General features: G+C 46.9%; 1 protein-coding gene and 2 non-coding genes across 3 annotated transcripts in view; 2 read left to right on the plus strand and 1 right to left on the minus strand.

Annotated features, from left to right (window-relative positions):
- The window catches only part of LOC119387294 (neuronal acetylcholine receptor subunit alpha-10), a 139,206-nt gene that overhangs the window by 58,954 nt on the left and 55,444 nt on the right, over window positions 1-24,808 (plus strand). Inside the window, exon 2 of the mRNA XM_037654634.2 lies at window positions 9,515-9,699. Within this exon, the coding sequence (XP_037510562.1) occupies window positions 9,515-9,699 (185 nt within the window). The remainder of the gene's footprint in view (window positions 1-9,514; window positions 9,700-24,808) is intronic.
- Trnap-cgg (transfer RNA proline (anticodon CGG)) lies at window positions 2,410-2,481 on the minus strand. Its single transcript has one exon. It is a non-coding gene; the product is annotated as a tRNA-Pro (tRNA).
- Trnap-ugg (transfer RNA proline (anticodon UGG)) lies at window positions 6,418-6,489 on the plus strand. Its single transcript has one exon. It is a non-coding gene; the product is annotated as a tRNA-Pro (tRNA).

Consider the following 24,808-nt stretch of genomic DNA (forward strand, 5'->3'; position numbering starts at 1 on the left):
CTCACTTAATTAGTTAATTAACTAAGAATAAGTATGCGAAATTCTGAAAAAAGTTCAGTTTAGGGCCAAGTGCGCTCGGTTACGCTGTAAAGGGCATCCCAAAACGACCAATCCAATTTTTTGTGGCAACGTACGTACGTGCTGCGCGCTGATATATATATATATATATATATATATATTTGGGCGTTTAAAGAAAGCTCGCGAAATATGATATCAAAGTACGTCACTACATGCGCTCATGCGCTACCGTGCTGCGACACTCCGAACCATGCTTCGAGCGAAACCGGCTAGGAAACGTAATTTACCCGTTTGCTACCCTGAACGTAACGGCATATTTTACTGAATTTTGTCTTACAACTATACGACTACGCGGGCTTCTCTCGGACATCTGTCAGACAACATGCCATATGGTCGCTCATGAAGCGACATCCTTCGGTACCTGTCATGCTTGTACGCGGTGCTTTCAGGAAATTTTGGGAGACAAAACAGCACATTCACGGGGCTGTGGCATTGTGTGTGTGTGTGTTCTTTTCGTCCTTCAGCCTTGTCAGTGGCGTGCCTCCTTTTTTTTCTTTTTTTTTGTGCTGAGTTTTAACTTTTTTTCTTCCTCTGAGTATGATACTCGGCCATCTTGCCCAACTTTGTACTCTTGCAACCAGATGTATTTAAGTGTGTATTCTCCGCTTCCACTCAGAAGCGTTTGTTTACTGCTCCACGAAGAGCGCGCTGGCTCTGTAAATGTTCAGTGCGTCACGTTTCAGGGACACTGATGCGCTCAGTACAGCATCACCGATGAGAACTTAATAATGCAGCATGGCGTCGATTCGTTCGTTTGATTTGTCCCTGGTGGGAAGCAGCGAACTCCAGTGTTTGCCTTTCTTCCGTGGCAGTGCCTGCATGGATGGTCCTTCATCAACAGCGAGTTCCAGATAGGACGGTACATAAAGCGTTGTTTGCACCCGGAAAACAGACGCCGGTGAGGGCGCGTCGGAGTTGTTCGGCATATAGCTCCCCCCGGCAGACAGAGGCAATAATGCAAGAGAAATTATAACGAGCTCTCAAACGCAATCAGCCGCGGTGGTCGCGTGTTTGTCGTACAGATCTGCGGTTTGGTATAGCAAATGCGTAAGCCATCAGCCCTCCTTCCCTTTCGGGCTTCGCTGAATTTACCTGGAAGAGAAGCATAATAACGAACGACGTGTTGTTGTTTGGCTGAAAGTCACTTGTATTTCGTCTTTTTTTAGGATGCGGAGACTTGGCCGTAATGAAATTAGTGTATTGAAGTTGCTGTAATTAAATTAGTTTTTGTTGTAATGATTAGTGTAATGAATTACTTCGTGGGCTGGTAATAAGCAAAGTGATAAAATATTTGGTGCAAGTAACTTGAAGAGAATTACTCATTACTTTCCGAATTACTTTTAAATAAAATATAGCATGTCTGCTTCTCTTATGGTATAAAAATTTACATAACTGATCCCCTTTTTACGTTCCCTTATTCCTCAATTATTCAATCGTTTCTAGGATTATCTTTAACACTTTACTTATTTCCTCTTGTCTCGCTAAGTGGTCCAGTCCCACCCACTCTGTCTGCTTACGCCTTTTTCGTACCGACACTGCCGCCGATGTGTAATCTGTCCCCTGTGTTTCAATACGCTTCAATGGGCCGTTCTTTTTAAGGCGAAAGCCTTAGGTGCCTCGTCCAAGGCGAAAATTGTCCCTCGGCATCACCACAAGTGATGCAAGTATCGTCACGTGATGACGTCACCATACGACGTCATCATGACGTAATCATGGCGTCATTATCACTTCACATAACGCGACGTCACATGATGACATCGTAACACGGCATGGTCACTTGATCAAATGTAAGCCGATCACGGAGGCAGTGTAAAAACCAGATGAGATGCAGAAAGCTTGCAGTGCCTGCGATCATTGAGGCAGTGCAAAAATACGTTACGTGCAGAAAAGCTTTAGAATGGAGGTAGTGGAAGATCAATACATCGAGTGAAAAGAAAAAAGAACAAGAAAATGGCTTTCGCCTTCGGGTCGTGTTAGGCGAATGCATAAGCGACTCTAGGAGTTCTTTTTTTTTTCTCCTTCACCATTTGCGCGCCGCGTTGACTCATCCTCATGGCCTCTGGCATTGTGCTGCCTAGTGTGGGGTAGCGGGTTTGATTTGGCGGAGCGAGATTCTTGCCGCTCTAACTCCTGTTACCTGCGTAAATGCGTAAGTGCTTTCAGTAAACTTATATTGGACAGCAAAAAATTATTATTATTATTATTATTATTATTATTATTATTATTATTATTATTATTATTATTATTATTATTACTATCATCATCATCGTTTGCCAACATGACACAGACGCCAGTTCTCCAGCATCGAAAAAAAAAGGTTAAAAAAAATAAGGGCTCGTCCGGGATTTGAACCCGGGACCTCTCGCACCCGAAGCGAGAATCATACCCCTAGACCAACGAGCCGAGTGCTTAGTGCACTCTGCCTCTCAAAGAAAACACGGAATCTCAAGTGTTTATTTTTTTTTTTTGCAAAGGGGTCACACGACGCTGGGGGTGCTGTGCCAGTTTCTTTTTCTTTTTTCGTCTCAGTCATCGTCGTCGTCGTCGTGCTTTCCGCAAAGCGGGGAGATTACGCTGAGAGATAGAACGGTGTTGCATTTCACGGTGAAAACTGAAGTTTGACCTTGGACGAAGGCGCGCGCCTGTGTAGCTGCCTGTAGACGTTGCGGCAACATTAATAGTAGCACGTACACCCGCCACGGTGGTCTAGTAGTTAGGGTGCTCGATTGCTGACCCGAAGGTCGCGGGATCGAATCCCGGCGGCGGCATTTTCTATGGAGGCCAAAATGCTTGAGACCCGTGTACTTAAATTTAGGTGCACGTTAAAGAACCCCAGGTGGTCGAAGTTTCCAAAGTCCTCCCCAACTGTGCCCCTCATATTCATATCGTGGTTTTGGGACGTTAAACCCCAACAATTATTATTAATAGTAGTAGGTTAATGTGGGCGGTAATACATGTTATGGTTTTGTTAGTTCTTCGACCCACTTGTCGAAGTATTTATGCAAGATTTTCTCTTAAGTACGGTTCTCCAGCGGCGATCATCGTGCTTTAGTTAATTTAGGCACTTTGTAGTATGATGACCGTTTCTAACATGACAACTTAGCACCTTCATGACAACTTGAGTGATTTGACACTAACCATGTGCCCCATAACAAATCCGTGACTATAGTATACATATATAGCGTCATTGAGTATGTGCAAAGGTGCATGTTCCACTGGGCATGTGCTATAATAAACAACTTACGCCATTCGATATGTGCGACTGGACACGTGACACGAGATGTGTCCACGTTATTGGCCGTTTCTGCAGTAGGGTAACGTAAGGGTGTGCACCGAAATATACGAGCAGAACAGAAGGAAGAAGGAAGTTGTAAAGGGCAATATAACAAAGTTATTTGCATAGAAGCGACAAAGCAGGCATGAACGACAGCAGAGTGTGGAGTAAACTTTCGCGTCATTTCGTGACATTCCAGAAGCCTTCAACGTCTGTGAGTGCATAAAAACAACAGCGTGGTCGTCTCTTTTTTTTCTTTTAATCTATAGGCAAAAATGTTATTAAATGACATTACTACGCGCCGCCTCCATCTGACATCTTCCGAAGTAAACGTATTACTTTATCACCTCTATTGTATTGCCACGCGCGCTTCTTATTTTATTTTGATGTATTCGGGTTTGACCAGCAAGGAGGGTTATCCACACTCGACGCTGAGCGCGTCGCAGTGTTCGAGAAGCTTCGCGATTGTAGTAGATCGCTTTGTTAAGACTGCACGCAGGACGCGAACAGTCTAGATTATTCCAGAGTTTGCGCGACCATCAGTCATAAGACTGGAAAGTTCGATGCGTGATGTGTAAAAGACGGCGCGCCCCAGCCATGAGCAGTTTTTATGGACGGCCGACGCCCTGTCCGCCGCCATCAGTGTACAACGTGTATTGCTGTAGTTTGAGTTTTCATTTCCCGGCCACAAGTTCGGCCAAATAAAGAGTTTCCTCTTGAACATGCCGACTGCTGTCTTCGTCCACGTCACGACCCCGTGACAGTATTGAGAGAGCCTGAAAAAGAAATGCAAGGGTATGTTGAGCGCAAACTCCACGTAGCCTTTATGTCTCCTACAACGCATGAAAAATGGAATGCAGTCGGCTTACATAAAAAAGTGCAAACGAACAAAAAAAAAATAAACAGTCCTAAAACACACCGTACATTGGTTAGGGTATTTGACTAATAACTATTGTACAAAAGGAGCAAAGAATGAAGGCCCCCGAGGCAATATTAAAAATGTTTTTGCGCTCTAAACATACCAGCAAAGATCGAGAGTGATTGGACTCTTGAATTAACCTCGAACGGCAGATTAATTACCCTAAGATTAGACAAAAAACTCAATGCTGGGTTTCCACATCTAGATTTTTGCAAATTCCTTCGTCATTTCATATATCGGGGACTAAAACAAAGCCACGTCGGTACATCCCGTCTCATCTTTTGTCGATAGTGCAAAAACACTGTAGTACTTCCGCTTCAACTCTTTCTTTTTTTTTTTTTTTGCATAAGCCACGTCCCGAAGCGAATTATAATCTTCCAGCGCTTCGGTCCGCTGATCTCCTTTAGGCATGTTCGCGAGGTTTTTGCTTTGTAAAAGTTATTATGGGTCCCTGTTTTGAAGCGAGAGCGCCCTAATCGACCGTCCTTTATTGGCTTTTTGGAAGTCCATGGCATTTCTGCTGTGCGCCAGATAGAGATATGCGAGCACCATATTAAATGGAAACAATGCCAGTCGTCGGAACATAGTCCTCTCTCTCGCTTTTCTTTAGTGCTGTGCGTATATGAGCCCTTTTGAACGCGTCGCTATCTACTGCTTTCAACATTCATTACAGTTAGAATATTTTGAAGCACGAATTAAACGTCATCGTTCCGAAAATCTAGGCGCTTCGTAAGGTAAAGTGAGAAAACATCCGCAATGCGTATGCGTATACATTTCCGACGGATACACGCGTACTGAGTCGCCAGTCATTCGAGAAAAGCTCGTCAGGTCAAATAGCAAATGTTGGAAATAAAAACTGCGGCCACTGACCAAGTCATTAAGGATATGCTGACGTTTCCGGTTTCCGAACCAGTACTGGTTCCAAAACATCAAGTAATCACCTATATACAGGGTGTTTTTTTTTTTTTCAGATAATACAGATTTTTTATTAAAAAAAGGCAACAGCAGTCGGGCCCCTGTCGTCTTCGCAAACTAACTCCACGCCGAGGCGGAAAAACGATGCCGCCCCTAAAGTTACATTCAAATGAGTAATAAACAGAAACTCATTCATTAACTTTTAATTAGTAACTTTAGGGCCGTTGTTTATACGGCGGCGTTGTAGGATGGGGCAATTTATGACATCCCCATTTTTTTTAAAAGTCGCGAAAAACGAACGTAATTTGAGATAATAATAATCGAAATTCAAGACCCCGATCTAGGCGAAACCGAAACTGACCGCTCCGGAAGCGCAGGAAAACCGTCATCCTGTCGGTGTTCGGCTTACTGTCTCCCTGTTTTGTAATTTCGCGCATTTCAGTTTTAATTTGAAGAGATGACGGTTTTCCTGCGCTCCCGATGCGCTCAGTTTCGGTTTCGTCTGGATCGGGGTCTTAAATTTCGATTATTATTCTCTCAAATTGCATGCGTGTTTTACGGTTTTTGACAAATGGGCATGTCATAAATTACGACATCCTACATCTTTTCCATATAAACAACGGCCCTAAAGTTAATAATTAAAAAGTTGATTAACAAAATTTTGCTAATTACACACTTGAATGCAACTTTAGGAGCGGCAAAGTTTTTCCGCCTCGGCGTAGTGTTCGTTTGCGAAGACGACAGGGGCCCGACTGCCATAGCATTTTTATGAAAAATCTGTGTTGTATAAAAAGAACACACTGTAATATATATATATATATATATATATATATATATATATATATATATATATATATATATATATATATATATATATATATATATATATATATATATATATATATATATATATATATTCTCTCACATGTAGTAGACGTTTGCCTCCTCGTTCATTGAAATTGAAACCGCATCGTGCCAGCGCTTTCAGTTGCCCAAAGAAAATACGACAGCTATATTGTGCAAATGCCTCCCACTGGCGGCAATCGACGCTCCGTGTGCACGCTCCGCTTGTCATAATCATTACGGCGGTTGTAAAAATAAGCATTTGGCAAGCCCGACGAAACGGGTTTCTCTTTCAGCGTGCCATTCTATCCGGTTCTTCCTCGCCCTGTTCTATGTGCGCTGTAGCGAAAGACATTCACATGTACAACTTGGGCACCCGTAAACCAGTGGCCCGTTGGTCTAGGGGTATGATTCTCGCTTTGGGTGCGAGAGGTCCCGGGTTCAAATCCCGGACGGGCCCGTTCTTTTTTTTTTCTGCACTATGTTTTAGGTAAACATAAAGGTTGATTTGTGAAAACGTAAATGTAGAAAGATTTATGCATTCATGTACATGGTGAGGTTACTTTCAACATGTAATCAACATTTTCCCTCCCTCTTTCCCACCCCTGTCATCCGCACAAACATATATTTAAAGAGATACGAGAGTTCTTAAATTTGGTAACATAACAACAATTGTGATGACGAAGAGCGGAACCGAGGCCCTGGCGCGCGGGCAGCTAGAGCAAGGTAGAGAAAGACGAGGAGAGAATAGAACAGCTTGGCCCAGGAACGGGTGTTGTCTCTATCTCGTCCTTTACAATGGCGCAGCCTCTGACGTCAATCGAACCTTGAAGCGGAAGCCACGTGTCCTCGAGGGTCATCGGCAGCGCGGGTCTATCCATCCAAGGAACGCCGTCCACGCTTCCTCTATCATGGACTCCACGACTCGACCGCTGCTGCCGCTACTCATCGAATCATCCGCGGATGGCGTCCATGCCTCTTCGGTGGTTCCAGCGTACGAACTTCCAGGAACCGTGCAACCACTTTCGTCTGAGAATGTGCACGGGCTCCTTTCGTCTGGGAACGTCGCGTACGCTGCCTGTGACACGCATCCCATGCCCATGACTTGCAACCAGTGAGCATCAAAGGTACGCCGTTCAGGCTTCCTTGGACGTGGATGTTGCCGTCGGGAGTACTGCTACCACCGCATACTCCGTGGACGTGAATCCTCGCTCTCTGTGACCCTCATCCGACAGCGCCGCGGAGCTGTTGTGTACCATCGCAGAACTCCGCGTCGAGACTAACACCTGGATAGCGCGGTGCACCGAGTTGTATCCTGCCGCTATACCATTATTGTGCGAAATGAATGCCCTGTTTGCTGCAGCTGCCTCACAAGGCTTTGAGTCCAGCTCAGTCCAGAGCCGCAGAGAGCTCCGGTCTGCCCTGACGCAGCTCGCATCACAACTAGACTCCTTGGCGTCGGCATACTCCCGATTTTCGCGGGGCAGCAGCGATTTTCGCGAAGGCGTGAGGCAGCAATCCTGGGCCGAGTGGAGCACCAGGCTCATAGCTGCCTTTGGACCGATTGACCACCATCTCGCTGCCACCACCCAGTCCAACCTCACCGCTACCGAGGATGGAGCTCTGAAGGGGCACCACCTCGAGGCTGCAACTGCTCATTGCAGCTCACCTGCAGACAGTGTCTCAACCTGCCCTGGGACAAACACACAACGGAGACCAGGCCTACCACCTCAGGTCACGGACTCGGCGTCGGTATCCGACGCCATAGCATCTCTGCCAGTGACCGAGATCATTTTCTGTCCACATCTGTCGGAAAAGCCACCCCCATGCTCGTCATCGCTTGAGCACTTGGAGGCACCGGCACTTGCTGTACTGGACGCTCCGTCATGCAACGAGCCGTACTTGTCTGTCGATTCAAACGAGATCCTCTCGGACCAGACGGAGGCGGATCTGCGTACCTCACATCATGCACTGGCAGAACGCGAGAATGCTTCCAACTTGCTGCGAGACGTCTCTCCAGAAGCCGCCAATGAGTCTGACACGGCGGAGATCGACCTGCCTGTGCAGCACAAGTCTTCTTCTGTTGGAACGGCTTCTTGCGAGGATGCCCCTGCTGCGCGCAGCGCGTCTTCAAGAAAAGCTGACTTCGGAACGGCGGGGTGGTGCTCCACAGCGACAACGCTGCAAAAGTACAAGCGGTGTCAAAGGTCAACGCGTGAACTGAGCTTCCCGTTGCCACAGACGTCTAGTAAGAGACCTAGACGCCCCTCGAACCACTGCAAAAAACGCAGATGGCCTCGTTCGGTGCAGCAAGTGGCGCTACAGGGCCCACCACGTCCTGCCCTGTTCTGCCAACTGCGACGGGATAAACGTGCGAACTACATACGACCACATTATATCAACCAGGGTCGCCCGTCAGAGCACGCTGAGGTACCTTCTCAAGCCAAGTCGCCGCGGGGCCTGGACCGACCACCGCCATGCAGCCAATGTCGCCGAACTGAGATATTTATGACTCATCCACACGCCAAGTCGCAGCGTGGCCGGGAGCGACCACCGCTATTCAACGAGTGTCGCCCACCAGAGGCACTTCTGGCAAGTCTCCCAACCAACTCGCAGCGTGGTCGGGACCGACCACCGCGATGCAGCCAACACCGCCCACCAGAGACATTGTCGACTGTTCCGCGCGCTCGCAGTCATGGCCGAGTGTGATGACGAAGAGCGGAACCGAGGCCCTGGCGCGCGGGCAGCTAGGGCGAGGTAGAGAAAGACGAGGAGAGAATAGAACAGCTTGGCCCAGGAACGGGTGTTGTCTCTATCTCGTCCTTTACACAATAAAGAATAAAGAAATGCGAGAAGTTTGCACTAAGTCGCGAGAAACTTGGCACTGCGAAGCATGGGACCGTCGGCGCTCGTACTCCCCGTCGACCGGCACCTCTAGCTTCGAGATTCGCGGCTTCCTCCTCGGAAGTACGCATTCTCTTAGGACGCCCCATGGCTGTCTCTGCACGATCGGGCGCAGCCAGGCTATGCACTGTAGAGAGGAGGTTGCGCGCGATGTCTCCGTCGGTGGGCGTGGCTTAGATGCCACACATGCGCGGCTTGGCCAGGTGGTGCGGTATCTGGTCACGATGCTTGCTTCTTCTTTCTTTCTAATTTTCTCTATCTATCCTTATCTATCTTATTCTATATTCTATCTTATTTTTCTCTCTCTTTCGGTGGTCTTCTGTCTTTCTCTCTTTCTACATTTCTTTCTCTCTCTCTTTTTCTCATTCTTTCTGAGCCATTTTAAGCGTTTCAAGAGGCTATGCAAGTGCGCGCTGGCTTACAATGCACATCAGTGATAAGGTATCGAGTCATGATTGGCTGGCACATTCTCTAACGAGTGTAATTCGAGTGTCAGTTCACTTCTGTCAAAAACGTGATGTCCAGTTTAGCAATGTGGTCAGTATGTAATGGTGGTTTCCCACCTGTCTTTCTTCCCGCAGTGGCCGAGGCGGACGAGACGTGGTCGGCTCGCGAGAACGACTCCTCGTCGCCGCCACTGAGTCACGAGAAGCGACTGATGGACTCGCTGCTGCGCCACTACGACGCCAGCGTGAGGCCCGTCAAGAACTCCTCGGAGCCTGTCATCATCCGGCTGGGCATCACGCTCACGCAGATATTCGACCTGGTCAGTACACATGGCTTATTCCCCTGCAAACTAAAAGCATGCATTTATTCAACACCTCGAGACAACAATTACATATTTATTCGTCATTTATTAACTGGTTATCTTTATTGTCGTCATGTACTAAAGGAAGTTCGTTATTATTGCTGCATAATGGCTGTTTCCAAGCAGCAAAGCTTCGACGCGTAAATGTTCCCGAAGAGTAGCAACGCCAAGTAATCTGACTCGATGTTAACATGTTTGTATATAGTTATTTTGAACGTAGCTTTCCAGTGATTCGTCCTTTCTGGGTCGAGCGTACCGTTTTCCTTTAGAATGCTTCCTACCTTTTATATATATCAGTCATTCGTGCGGGAAGGAAAAAGGTGAAATGGTGAAATAGCTAAGTAATATATTCATTCGACCGTAGCTTGTCTATTGATGTGTACTAAGGCCTGAGCAAATGCGTTATTTTCCACCTGCGGAGCAAGATCAGCCGTTATCAAGTGACCTAGTTTGCAAAAAAATAAAACTATCCCGCCAACCAGCGGTCGCAGCGCGTTTAAAAGCGGTTTCAGGCAGCAGCATAATATGACAGCGTGAAGCGGCGGAGTACCATTTCACATTTTTTCTTGCGGCACGAATGACTGAAAATATATATATATATATATATATATATATATATATATATATATATATAAGGTAGGAAGCATTTTGAAGGAAAACGGTACGCTCGACCCAGAAAGGACGAATCACTGGAAAGCTACATTAAAAATAACTATATACAAACATGTAAATGTCGTGTCAGATTGATATAATATTCCTATAAAAGTTCATTGTACTTTTCTTTCGTGTAATATGTGACTTCTTTACTTAGAAATCTGGCACCGAGGATCTCGCTGGTTCCTCGACTTTGTTCTTTCGCGCTCAAAAAAAAAAAAAAAGCATGGTTCATCCCTGCGTCATAGGAATCGGAATAACACGAAAGTAAAACGTGCCCTTATAGAAGTAACTGAATGTTTACTGTACATTGATATAAGAAAGTTTGCACAATGTATATTGATGTCTGGCAGCTATAGCACCGTTTAACGTGGGTGCACCTACTTTGATGCTTGGTGGCACATCTCCGTGCCGACGACTAACGTCCATGTTCAGCGATTAAATAAACCCTTGTGGTAGCTGTAGTAGGTAACGGTGAAAGCGTAATCAGAGAACGAGTTATGATAGCCAGAAGACCGTCGCATATTGGACGCAGAACATGGTCGCCATCCTGCGACATGTTAAAATGTGATTGAACACCCCGACCGCACTAGAGGGAAACGCAAAGCGCGTCGTGCCCGCCCCGGTAGCCCGGCCGCAATTTTTCTCGGGGCGAGCGCGTAGGGGGGGAACGCGGTGTTACAGCCAGGTGAGTCAGGCGCGCGTCGCAGAGCTATTTTTGGTTTGATTAGCGTGATGCTATGAGCGAGGCCGACGCTTTTACGACGCTTGCGTTAAGGTCGCCACCTCGCCGTGTGTTAAGGCATTTGACAAGATTGCACTTCTATTGAAAACGCGCCAAATGGGACGAACGTGTAACGCGTTGCAGGCGCTAATCGCGGAGGCCACAGTTATGATGAATTACTTTACTTTACCGCTCCCAGAGGGCAACACCACCCCGCCGTCCGGGAGAGTGGTAGATATAAAAGGTGCGTTTGTAAAGCATTCAGTCTGTGACCGTGGCGCAGTGGATAGCGCGCCCGCCATCAGTTGTTGTGGACCGAGCGGTCGTGGGTTCGATGCTCGTTGACGGAACTTTTTTTCTTTGCCATCTGGTCATGTACATTTTTTCGACGTCATTTCCGCGACGGAAATACGCCACTGAAGTCTTGGTGGAACCCGGCATAAAACACTTTCGTGTTAAAAATGTTTTCTCTCTCTCTATCGCTGCCTGTGAATCAGTCAGTGATGACGTCACATGAGAAGTAACATTGTCCAAAGCAGTTCATGACACCGTGACATTCTATTTTCACCATTTTGTGGCTCACAAAAGCTCTGTTCTCCCAATAAGAGTGACTATTTCGTTCGTGCAGCGAGCGCGAATAAATTTTGGGTTTTTCTACGGAATTATAAGCGCATCATCTCTACCTCCATTGCCGAAAAATACAGTGGAAAAGAGAAATGAAACAGAAGCTTAAAAGGGGTAATCAGGTCACACCTGTTTTTTTTTGTTTTTTTACACTTGGGATGGGAAATTGGCAAAAAGAAAAGGAAAAAGGGAAGTGAATAACATTGACACAATACCGAAAGCCAAGTGACAGTGCACCTCGAACTCCTCCATCAGCTCATTATATTTTCGTACATATTGGCGTATGTTTTCTCTGGCTATAGTTAACTCGATATCTACAAATAAAGGTAATTCGGTACCTCAACTAAGCACTTTAACCCATAAGCATTTGCTAACTTTACCGGCGAAAGAAATTCTACAAATAAGCGAAGATAAATGCGATATACATATATAGTCTTATAAGAGTAGCGGCTTAAATAATTCCGCTCGAAATTTCCAAATACCAGCTGTTTTTCTTGATATTATCTCCGTTTTTACAATACAACCACTTCGATCGATTAATAAGCTAGCAGTATTCTCTTAAAGAATTGTTCTACAGCATTATTAACCATGCAGTTTTTACTTAGTTCAGTAGTGCATCTCTCGGATATGTTTGCTCATTGGACTTTCTGGTTACACTTTTCCTTCTTTAGTGCGCGTCTAGAATACGCTGAAATATTGGTATGTGCCGACTACTTTTTTTTCTCTCTAGTAGTTTACGAAAATGACACTGCGTGTGGGCCTTCATAATAATATAAAAAATATTAAACAAAACAGTGCTGAAAGTGATTCGAAGCGTTAAAAGGTGCAACGCACGCACATTTCAATCTGTACATGGCGCAGTACAACATAGGCATCCTCATTTATCCGTCCCGTACAGCTGGGCACAAGTTCGATATGACGTTGTGCATTGGCTTAAAATAAAACACCGACAAATAGTTAATAGTCGTATGACATGCCTGCTGCCGACGACAGAAACATGCCTCGTAGGTATACTTGCAATCTTTTCTAGAGAGAAGTAGATTAGGCGAGAATGTCGATCCGCCAGTCGCCATTTCAGGGTAACGTCTATGCGTCCTGGCAGTAATCTTGCAATGGCTATCGCATTATACCTAATGGCGGGAGGTTTAGTGAAAAGGTTACGCTACTTATTACCAACAGGTATGAAAAGAGACACACAGACAGCTATTTGTAATGCAGAATAGCTAAGTAATTAGACTCACAAAGTAAGAGCACGCAATATAAGAGTGGTCATGAAAAGATTTTACATAAAATTTACAGCAGCGGCGCCTTGCTATCAGCTATAGCAGAACTACAACATTCTTTTATGCAACCCTGAGCCAAAGTTTGGCTCTGTGCGCGTCACTCAGTACTGGCTAGTGTTTAAATATATACAGCCACATCAGTGCGACACAGTTCAAACGAGGCGGAGTAAGCATCAAAAGTGAGGCTATTAGCAATATAAAATTAGTTGACTGCCTGCTGACATGGTTGTTGTATAGTAGAGTTCCTGATTTCTCTCTGCATTATGAAGGCACAGAAGGAGCTGGGCGAGGCAGTGGAGGATTGCGACTAACATTACGAGGACTGCAAAAAAAGGGGGCGAATCAGTAGCGACGTAATTACGAAGCCCGAAAATGCGGCGGCTCATAATAGTTTAAAGGCACTAATCCTAGCTCATTTCGATACGCCGCTCAATGGAGCCAGCCGCGACCGTAAAAGCGTGTTCTAATCTGTGCGGACAACACAGCCAGATGACGATGTAGAGCTGCCGCCCGCCATTAGACTTCTCGTCGACCAACGGCCGCTTTGGAGCTTGGTGTTCGGCCTTCCGCAGTCATCCGTTATGGAAAAAGCAGGTCGGTGTCGTTTGCGAGGACAGCGTGCATGCTTCGTGTGTCTGTAGCGCCGTAGAAAACTGCGTCGATGCTAACCGGCTGTTGCGACAGAAGTTCCTCTCGCTCGTTAATCTTGCGACGTGCTCCGCAGCATCTAATAACCGATGCTGGCGCGCTCTTAAAAGAAAAGCTTTCACGTGGAAAGTCTCTGCCAGATTTTTCCTCACATATACGTTCCATGCGGTGAAACTAGAAGCTTACTCTCTGGAAAAGCGTGTCGTTTTGCGTGTTATTATCTTTGCAGACACGTGCCGGCTGTTGACATGTCTCATGCACTTATATCAAATGGTTGAGTAATCTGTCGGCGTCGACGGTGCACAAAAGGCTGCGGTAGACAAATAGAAGTATTGACTTTCCAGAATGCTTTTCATAGCCCAATGCTTTTCACTGATTGCTTCATTAGGGCCCCTGCACATTGAACAGCGTACAGGAGTCACGATGATAAAGTATGAATAAACCAGAAGTAAAGTACCCTTTTTTTTCTCTCATGTGAGCAAGACCGACGGACTTAAAAAAGAAAAAGAAAAAAATTATAACAATGGATTAATGAAGACCCCTTCGTAGTGAACAAAAAGGAGGGCGAGGAGCAATAGATTTGAAAGACATGGAGGTTAGTCAGTATTTAGACAGACTGGCCACCCTGTGCTGAGGAAGAAGGCTGAAGGGAAAGAAACATGATAGAAGGTGACACTACCACAAAAGAATGGGTGTAAATGGACTAACACCAAAAATGACTCATATGTGAGTCAACTCAACAACGACAATTCCTTATCCTAGAACTACTGAGCACTTAGAGTCTCGACTTCTAGTCAACGTGTGTAGTGTTTGTATATTGTAGTGCATGTGTGCAAGGCACATTCAGTATTCCGTCGTAAGCCTTTATTATTGCACTTAAACGTAGAGGGGAGACGCCAGCTACGTGTATGGAGTCTGATTGCTGTTGCACCATACAGATGCGTCAGTTGCGAGGGAGGGGAATGGTGTGAGTGTCTACCCCCCTAAAAATCCACGGAGTACCCCGTCCCCCACCCCCCCCTACTCCTCAAATGGGCTCCATAAGTTAGAAGCCCTAAATAAGCGTCTGCATTTTGTTATCGGCTTGCAGTGTGCTGATGTAGCGAACATTGCGCACACGAACTTCCGAATTTTGATAAGAACAATGACTAAGTTACTTTTTATGTCTTACTGAATCCACAGATAATCCGGTTTAAGCACCCCTCCCTACCCCCCTCCCCTCGCACAGGCTTGGGTACCCTCTATGCTGCTTGATCAGTTTCACTTCATAAAGCTTCCTCACCGATGCGCAAGACGACTCGCAAGGTTAACCGGAAGGTAACGGTGAGCTTATAGGATGACCATAAGACGGTTGGTTTTATTTAGCTGGCAAAACAATGCAGTGACAATCTTGCCCGCACAAAGCAGGAAGGAAAGAAAAACGCAGAAGGCAGGGAGGTTAACCAGAAACATGTCCGGTTTACTACCCTACGCAGGGGAGCGATAAAGGAGAACAGGAAGATGAAAAATAAAGGAGGAAAGGCAAGGAGTAAATGAGCAATCAATTTGGTGGGTCGCACTATAATATTCAAGGCGTTCACGCACAAGAAAAGATATAAATGGCCACAGAAAAGGTTAACGAGTCGCATGCCCAAAGGAGGATGAGAGAGACGCTGAGCGAAAGGCATTATAGGGAAGGAAATGTTTGACAAGTATTACAAAGTTGGAATTAATCTCGCTGGGCACGCCGTTACACATTTGCAAGTACTCTCCTGGAATTATTCCCGATGCCTTACAAAGGACGACTCTAACGTAATTACGCCGACTACACTTTGAACGGTCGCTCAGCAGCAGTAGGTGTCGGGCTCTCAATAACAGCACTCAATGAAAGGTTTTGAATAACTCAAGTGTTGACTAAATAACTCTCACTTCGTAGTTGTGTGTGGGGTTACGAGCAACGTTGTACCTTCGCTGCATCTCCAGCGCAAGCTGGCATTCGGTACGGGGAAAAGTTTCACCTAACAATGTTTTATCATGTCACACTAACGAAAACGGCTGGAACCGGTCCCAGAGACAAAAGACTTCCATCGGCGCCGGCACACCATCGCGTTGTAGTGTTCACGCCTACCAGAGGGGAGGATAACTTAATAAATGGACTTCTTCATTTCTTTTTTTTCACCTTTTGTCTAAGGTTCGTGACGCAGAAAGTGAGAGAGGCCGTGAAAGGCGCTTTGAAAACTGACGGCGCCAGCTGTGTTCCAGGCGTCTCGCCGGATGGCGCCTCTTCTATCTGTCCCGCAAGTGACTACTGCAAAGCCTCGCTTTCTCCGAAACAGCTTCATATTTATGGCGCTGTTACACTAACGACATTCTATCCGAATAGTTTGGTTTCTTTTCTTTCCTAGTTTCTCGAACAAGAAATGATCAAGCGTTACTTCCGCAGCCGACAACTTAGCCGCGCAACGCAATTCCGGTGGCCAGGATTTGTCAGTTTTGGTTTATTTCTTATATTTCTGTAGGTTGTCTGCGACTCCGCACACGCAAGCAAGCTTGCGCTAAATTTCTGATGGTGTTTATATGATCGCATAGGCCAGGGGTCTCAATCTCACCTTAGCTAGCGCGCCGCAGTTAAGATATTTAGTCCCACAAGGGCAGGGACAGTAAAGAAATTCATAGCGGCGGAGAAGGGGGAGGGGGCTAACGTTGCCATTTGAAAGAAGGTCTCTCCCATATCTCATATACGGGTCATTTCTCAAGGCCATTAGGCCTTAGGCTTCGCGACACATACCGAAACTGATCTCCAAAATGACTAAAATATTGACGCCGATTCTGAAAAAAGAGTTTCTGTTCAACGGCTATCTATGTTTTAACACATGGTGACGGCACGGGGTGCCTCACGAAAGAAATACTTGGTACCAGTCATGTTGTTTAGCTCATGAAAAGAAAAAGAATCACAGTTTCACCGCAAGGGCGAAGCAATGAATGCGAATAGCAACAAATTGTAATGTTATACGAAGTAAGGCTAGCAGCTAACTCTTTTAGATCCAAGCTCGCGTAACTATACAAAACGCTGGTGTAAGAATACGGCCGCGCTCCAGGGAGAGAAGCGGTTTTCGTGCAGTCTCTTCGCGGCGTTGAGAGCACAGCACGTAGAAGGGCATGCGAGCCGTGTGCTGATGGCTGACGAGATAGCACGCGCGCCAGTGATCGCTACCGCGCCCTTAGAACCAAAGTTCACACAGTTGCTGCTCGAGCGACACAGCCCCCACTCCCTCCTCCCTCCCCCGACGTCCCTTCATGCTCGTTCAAGACGGGCGGGGTGTTTCCTCTCTTTTGAGCAGCATTCAACGGCAGGCCTCGCACGCGGATGGTGTTATCGCATGCGCCCTCCGACCGACGGAGATAGGCCGGCTCGTTTGATCTCTGCTTCAGCCGCGTTCGTCACCCCCGCTCGCGAGCTTTTACCCGCGGGTAGAATATACGATGCGCTTAGGGATGTTATCTATGTGGACGTTATACGGGACATGACGGCGACGCCAACGGCAAAAACCCGTCGAGAGTGTCCATATAATTGTTATCGCAATAAAATATATGGAATGAAGGAAATGTGCGGGCCGCGCCGCTAGCGAAAGGTGCGTTGGCCGCATGCGACCCGCGGGACGCCTGTTTGAGACCAGTGGCATAGGCGTTGATTTAGGGCGGCGTCGAACCTGTATAATATTTTGTGCAGAAGCGTATAACACCCTCAGCACATACACACTTCTATGTTTACTTCCGGCCATTAGTCACCCTCAAGATGTCGCTATAGTATAAAAGCTGCGGACCCTCCAACGAATAGCACTATTTCATCATAACTTATTCATAACTTATTCATCATAACTTATAGTCACCCTACAATTATTCTGACACCCTAAGGAATGGAAATTGACAACCACCCGTTTCTAGCACAAAGCCACAAGGCAGTCCATGCGGATTTCTCGGAAAGAAAGCTCCTTAGTTGACGAAAAATTCGTCCTGGTCCTGGGTATAGTTCAACCCGCTTGTCATTATCGCAACAGGATAAGCATGCGGACTCGTTGAGACCAATTCTACACAAGCCACCAGTTTCTGCGGTGCTCAGTGGCCTTGTTCGACACGCATCCAAAGTCTCCCAGCCGTGGGCAGCACCGTGTCACCCCAGTGTCACTCCTCGTATGAGTCTCGTTCATTACGTGAGCACCAGCAGATGAGTCAGCACGAAATGTATCATTTTTACGCATTAATGATATCTTCGTTGATGACGCTAGCAAGGAGACTGGACTTTCGCAGTTTTTGGCTAGAATGTATCCCTTGACGAGCTGCTTATGTCACGAGTGCGGTATTCCCTCCCCCTCTTTTTTTTCGCTTGCTCTTAGTTTAAAGGGACCGAAAACTCATTTTTCTCGACCCAGTTTTTTACGACGCGACAGGAAGTTTACCCTTCGTAGCGTTTGTAGCTGCAGTGGTTTATCCTAAAAGCACGTAGTTATTTTATAAGCAGTATTTTTCGATCTGAAAGGCTCCAAACACGCATGAAGGCTTGCTCCATCAACGCTGAGAATTGATAGCGATGCCGCTAGCCCTTGTGAAAGCTGTCGTTGTTCTGCTTTCGCAGGAGTTACTGTAACTACGCTTAACCACCTTAATTTTGAGCTTTTCAACCATTTTTGAAAATAGCAAGCTGTTACAATGAGATGTGTGGCTTTATACACCTTCCCGGTATTTGTACAGCGTTGTGTGCGCCTGCGCCCAAGGTTGTCTGCGCCTGCGTCAAGGCTGCCTACGCCAAGCGAAGGCTGAGCGCCACTTTGTTGCATACAACTAACGCAGGCCTATATGTACATTTTTATGGAGCACTATCTTTTAATATAAAGAAATGAACAATATTTCAATACTAACAGAAAAGTCATCGAACGCGTACATCAATCAACGGTCCCGTGACCGGCTTCATCGGACCATTTATCATTTTGCCGCCAGAGGCGCCAAAGGTCATTTGGCGTAATAAAAATATAAATCCACCTCTCACGAGATAAACAGGGTTGGTTTGAGTCAATGCGACGGACAATCTTTTCATCAGTGCAGTCATCTCATTTCATGTTCTGGGCAGTTGTCGGTCCCTTTAGTTGCCTCTTCTCTGACGCATACGTAATGCATAGCATATATAATTATTACATAACACATAACGCATTACATGATTCCCTAGTCATGGCGACCCTCTCCTCGCGTTGCCTTTTAACTTGTATAAAATCCAGGCGGCTGGTAACGATAGCTAAACAGAGTGAGGCTGGAAGAAAAGAGCTTTGCCTACTGGGCGCTTCAGTGCGCAAAAATATATTATTGCGATAGCAATGATATGGACAGTCTCGGCTAGATTTTGCCGTCGCCGTCGCCGTCATGCACCGTATATATATAAGTATTATAGTATTATATATATAATATATATATATATATATATATATATATATATATATATATATATATATATATACTATAAAAGGCCCCAAAAAATAATTCAGAAAAATGCTTCCGAAGCGCGGAATCGAACCAGGGACCTCTTGCTCCGCAGCGAGTGGAACCACTACGCCACGGAACGCAGGTCCTCCACGTAGCTAACGGCGAGCTTTATATACACACCCTTTACCGCTGGACTGACTCAGAGACGGCCGGCGCTTATAAGCGTTTCTTCATTACCAGCGAGATGGCGCTAGGAGCGCGACGGGCGCATTTAAAAGTCGTCGGCGAGCTCGCTCGCTTCTTCTTATATTTGCGCAGGGAGAACCTTGGCCTTCCGCTGTCTGCTCGCGCGCTTTTCTCGTGGTGAGGGCAAGAGGGATGATTCAAGTTTTCGCCGTGATGTCCGCGCTCATGTTACGGAGCGTACGAAAGTCACTCGAGCTCAAAAGACGCCGCTAAACGAACAAACAGAAGATGAGCGCGAACTATCAAGTGTCACACGCAGCTCGACACTTGAAGCACGCTAGTTTCCTTCGCTGCTTCGGCCGCCTTTGCAACAGGAGCGCTGTTCAAACTGAGAGTATCCATTGGCGAGCCTCACTTCGTATAGCATTAGTTTCTTGCTATCGCTTTCATTGCTTTGCCCATGAGGCGAAACTGTGATTTTTCATTAAGGTCGTTGTGCTTTCAGACGTCTATTCTTTTCAATTTACAAAGCTGAAACTACCACGTAAATGTTGCCTAATGCAGCCACATGGGATATGTACATTCTATTTTTGCAGCTCTCCGCCCCCGATGTAGTCTGAAACCTGAGTCTTACATTTTGAGTTTTCTCTAACGATCTCCTAAGTGTCTTTTTCATAGTCTACTCGAATTATTCGCAATATCATTAAGTTGCTTGCGTGCGCTGCTACATAGTTGCGCTAATTATATAGCTATAACCCATTTCTTTCGTTATAGTTACATTTCGTTTGTTGTTATTCAGCGTGCTGCCGGTCGCAATTTTTGCCCATTAGGGCCACTTGCCTCATTAAGCATCCTTTCTAAGGAACCACCGGTAGGAGCATGGAAGGTGTTTCAAATAAATAAATAGATAAAAACTTTTCTTGGTGGGGGCCGCGCACGAGCACTATAGCCACCCTCTCATTGCGATAAGTGCAAACGGGCTGAAGCTTTCGCATTTCTGGGCCACTTTTGACGTTTCACGTGTCGTCATTCGCGGGTACGTCCACCACTGATCCTTTTCATTCTCCTAAATCTGTGGTCCTTCGTCGGCGCGTGTCAGGAGTGTTAGGCAACTGAAACTCCGCTTCGTTGGCGTCGCTTTGTCGGCAACAACCACCGTCACAAGGAGAGATACTCAAGAAAAAGCCGCGAAGCACCTCCGGTATCTTTACGACCGCTGTCGTTACGCTGCACTGGCGAGAGCAAGATCGCAGAACAGGGGCGGTGCGAAAGGATGGAGTGGGCGGTTAAATTGTGGGGCTTGGGACTCGGGGGCGACCCTGAGGGCATTCACCATCAAGCCGGCAAGTAAATAAGTAAATGAGACGAAACAGGAGATTTTGTGGCTCCGCTAAGCAAATGTTTGCAGACACACACACTCGCTCTCGCGCGCGGACGCACACTGAGAACGTACGTAAAGTGAGATATCGGAACGGTACTTGTAGGGTAGGGTCTGTGAAGTTAACGAACTGTGCGCGTGTACGCAACGAGTTTTTCTACTCAGTAATTGGATCCGAGTCCCAACAAGCGCGTGGCACTGCGAAAAACGAAGAAGCACAGAAGGCACGGCGAAAAAGGAAAACGGTGTAAAGAGAAAATGAGAGACGGAGGGGAAATCAAAAGAAGCGTCGACAGGGAAGAGGCGGGCGTGCAGTATGGTGCCGGCGCCAAGGCACGGCACGCCCCCGTAAGCGCGCGCTTAGTGCGGGCCGCAGAGTAACGGCTGAGCGATCCCGCGCAATCTGGGTTATTACCCGGACCGCTCCGGTTTGCTAGGGCCAGCGCGACGACGCGGCCACGGTGCGCTGCGCATCCTCCCCCGTCATCCCAGTCTCGTGTCGTCCTTTGCTCTCCAAGACTTTCGACGCCGCTTTCCTGTGCATCCGCCAAACGCGGCTGGCACCACACCGCTTAAGTCTCGTTCGCTTAACGCCGCTCAAGGACTCTCCACGGGTGATTCACTTATACAGTGTCGGCAGCGCGGGTCGCGACGAAATGACGACAACCCTACAGTGCGACAGTGACGCGCGCGCATCGTGAGCTGCACCGGCTGCGCTGCCGCGCAGACCTTCACCACTTATTACGGCTATGTTCTGCATTCGATAAAGGGACAATTGCCGTACATGCTGTGTAATGCGCAAATTATCTTGAAGCGCTGCTTACAGATCCGAACAAGCAGCTATTATTTGCGTATTTTGGAAGTCAGAGCGGCCTGATCAGGGTGGTTTAGGGGGACTAACAGACCACGGTACTGACCGCGCACCGCCTGAGTACAAGTGTGTGTCCCTACATGACTGGAAACCCTAAGACACTGTGAGCGATTCTGGTAGTCTGGCAACGGTCCCGCCTATCCCCACAGAGGAACCGCGCCTTCCCCCTCCCCCCCCACCCGCTTCTCACAATAAAGAACTTCCATCAATCAGTTTGTTTGTTTTTTTCTTCGCTGACGGCGCATACTCTTGAGGATCGGCCAATTGTTCGATGGAATTAAATGAGACGCTAAGTTCCCTACCGCAATTGCGGCGGGGCAAAAAGGAACGAAAAAAAATCGGAGGGATGACAGAAGTTGCCCGAATGCTGCTGGTCCGAACGCATATGCGCAAGTGCAGTTGTCCATATGCGCATGTCTATGCTGAGTCAGTTGTCCCTCGTATTTTTATCCACCGCAATTCCGGTACACAAGCATGAGGCACATGATGTTGCACGGTTCACAGGTGTAACAGCGCAAACCTCACAAGAAATTAAGAATGAATGAGGGAAGGGTATTAGGAGGGCTCGTTTCTGTGTTTGATACAACCTCAATGAAAACCAGCGGATAATGAAGTCAAGGAAGATATAGGGGACGTTAATTGCGCTGTTTTTAAGTGTACTGCAGTAATTGTGATACATATGTGAAGAAAGCGGACGAAAAGACAACTTGCCGCTGGCAGGGACCGAACCTTGGGAGACCCTGAAACCTTCGACGAATTCATTCAAAAGTTGCAAGATATTGTGACGAGGCGTCTATACGAGAAATGTCCATCCGAAGGTTATAGGTTCGGTCCCTGCCGGCGGCAAGTTGTCTTTTCGTCCACTTTAGTTTCCTCGCGCCTATATCACAGTTACTGCAGTACACCTAAAACAGTACAATTAACATCCCCTATACCTACCTTGGCTTCGTTATCTGCTGGTTCTCATTAAGCTTGTGTAACAGAATAAAAGACCAAGAAGCCACAGGACAGAGTGCTGATGCTAGCGATGTCGCATGTGTTGTGCCTCAGCACAAAGGCCACAATGTCGCCGACTTTCCAACAAAGAGTGATCCTGGAAAATGGCGTCTTCAACCAGTCGGCCCCGACAACTGACGCCAGTCGTCATTCTTCCACACTGTCCCAGTGACTGAGAGCAGCATTCCTGAGGGCGATGGAAGGGACAGACAATGGTGCTCCCAACATCTGCAACCGGCGGAGGGCCAACAAGACAATGGACGGCTACCCGATTTAAGGCCGTGCTGGTCCGTGGTTAAGGAGTCGAACCAGCCGACGTGGTCGGGCTGGCAGTCATGTTGACTGAGAGCGAAAACATGTAAATAGTCTGTACATAAAATCTTTCGTCCATCAACGTGTCCTTCTGACTGCTCGGAGCACGATGCACACCCGTGTTCGCACCGGCCACGCAACCCCAGTCGTAACACATGATAGCTTGTGCTTGTTTATCTTCCCGTGACGGCCGATAATTTTCGCGTAACGCGTGCTACCCACTGCAAAGCGAGGGTTTTCTTCCCCGTTTGAATAGCACTGAGCCTTTCCCTTCCCTGCTGAGTTGAGACAATGAGCAGCTGCACAGTGAGCACTAGAAAAGACAGAAATCTAGAAGGTTTACAGCTGAGTGGAATGATGTCAAAAAGATCAAGTCATTCGTTAAAGCGCTTTTGATGCCCCAGCACAACTTAAATTCTTTCGGAGGCTCAGAAAATGTTGTATTAGACTAACAGAAGGCAGAAAAAGAGATGTGATGCGATTCAGGAAGGTCCAGACGATTCACGCGTGATCACTAGTACTTTTTTTTTTGAAATTCTATAAGAGATAGAGAGAAAGAGCAGAGGAAGGCAGGGAGGTTAACCAGAAGTTTATATCCGGTATGCTGCCCTGCACTGGGGTTGGTGAATAGGGGGTTGAAAGCGAGAGAGAGAAAATAAATAATAAGGGAAAAAAACAATCACAACCACACACACACAAGACCGTTCCGCTCAGAGGCGCTCTGACGAGCCAGTGGATCGCAGGAAGGCTATAGTAGTGCTTGTAAAGCCTTCTTCTGCGACGTTATGTCCGGACGATGGCGTAGTAGTCTTTCCTCGGATAGAAGCTGGTCGTGTAACTTGTTGAAAGCATGGCAAAGAGATTGTGCGCTGTACTCCGGACAGTCTCGCAGAACATGCCGCATTGTTTCTTCGTCGCCGCAGTGTTCACAGGCGTTGGTGTCGGCCATCCCTATGCGGAATGCATATGCATGGGTAAACGCGACGCCCAGCCATAACCTACACAGAACGGTAGCGCCACCTCGGCGAAGCTTGATGGTAGTCGAAGGCTTAACGTGGGATCAAAGGAGTGAAGTCGTGCATGCATGAAATGTGGCTCATTCCAATTTGACATGGTGCATTGGCGATCGAGCATGCGGAGCTTCCGAGCAGCGTCTGTCCTAGAAAGAGGTATCGACAGGTCGCAGTCCCCTGTATGGGCTGAACGGGCAGCTTGATCGGCCCGTTCATTGTCGATAATCCCACAGTGACTTGGTAGCCCTTGAAATGTAATGCAGTGTCCTTTCTCGGTGAGGTGGTGGGAACATCTCGGCAGTCTCAAATACCAACTGTTCGTGCGGACCGCGGCGTAAAGTCGACAGTAGAGGCTCCAGTGCCGCCTTGGACGATTTTCTGCGAAATTTTACAAGACGCGCTATAATGTTCTATAGCTTCTTCAATGTACTGTTGTGTCTACCCATTACCCTTATGCCTTATGGATGGCCATATACTGGACGCTCATACACAGTGCTTTAGCTTTAGCTTTAATTTTTAATCCTGCTTTGCGCCGTTTTCAAGCCAGTACTACTTCATCCATCCGCGTATTTTGATTGCCTTCTTCCGATCAAAACAGAATCAGTAGCTTTAGTTCATACTACAGTTTAATTCCTGGTGAATGTCGCTAATGTTCATGCCGTGAAGAACATCCTTTTCTCTAATGGACATTTCTCGTGTAGACGCCTCGTCACAATATCTATCAACTTCTGAATGAATTCGTTCTTGTCGTGCAGATGCGTTTTAAATTGACGTTATCCGCACCGAGACTTTCTCTTGGAGACGGCGGTCGGTGTGACCATCCGGAAGACTGCACTTAGTATTGTGCCCAAGCTTAAAAAACAATGCGGCCGTCGTTTTTACAAAGCTTGCTCTCTCCTTTTAGCTGTTTTTTGTTCTTGCGTTGTG

This window comes from Rhipicephalus sanguineus, chromosome 3, assembly GCF_013339695.2.
Source record: "Rhipicephalus sanguineus isolate Rsan-2018 chromosome 3, BIME_Rsan_1.4, whole genome shotgun sequence".
Taxonomy (NCBI): Eukaryota; Metazoa; Arthropoda; class Arachnida; order Ixodida; family Ixodidae; genus Rhipicephalus; species Rhipicephalus sanguineus.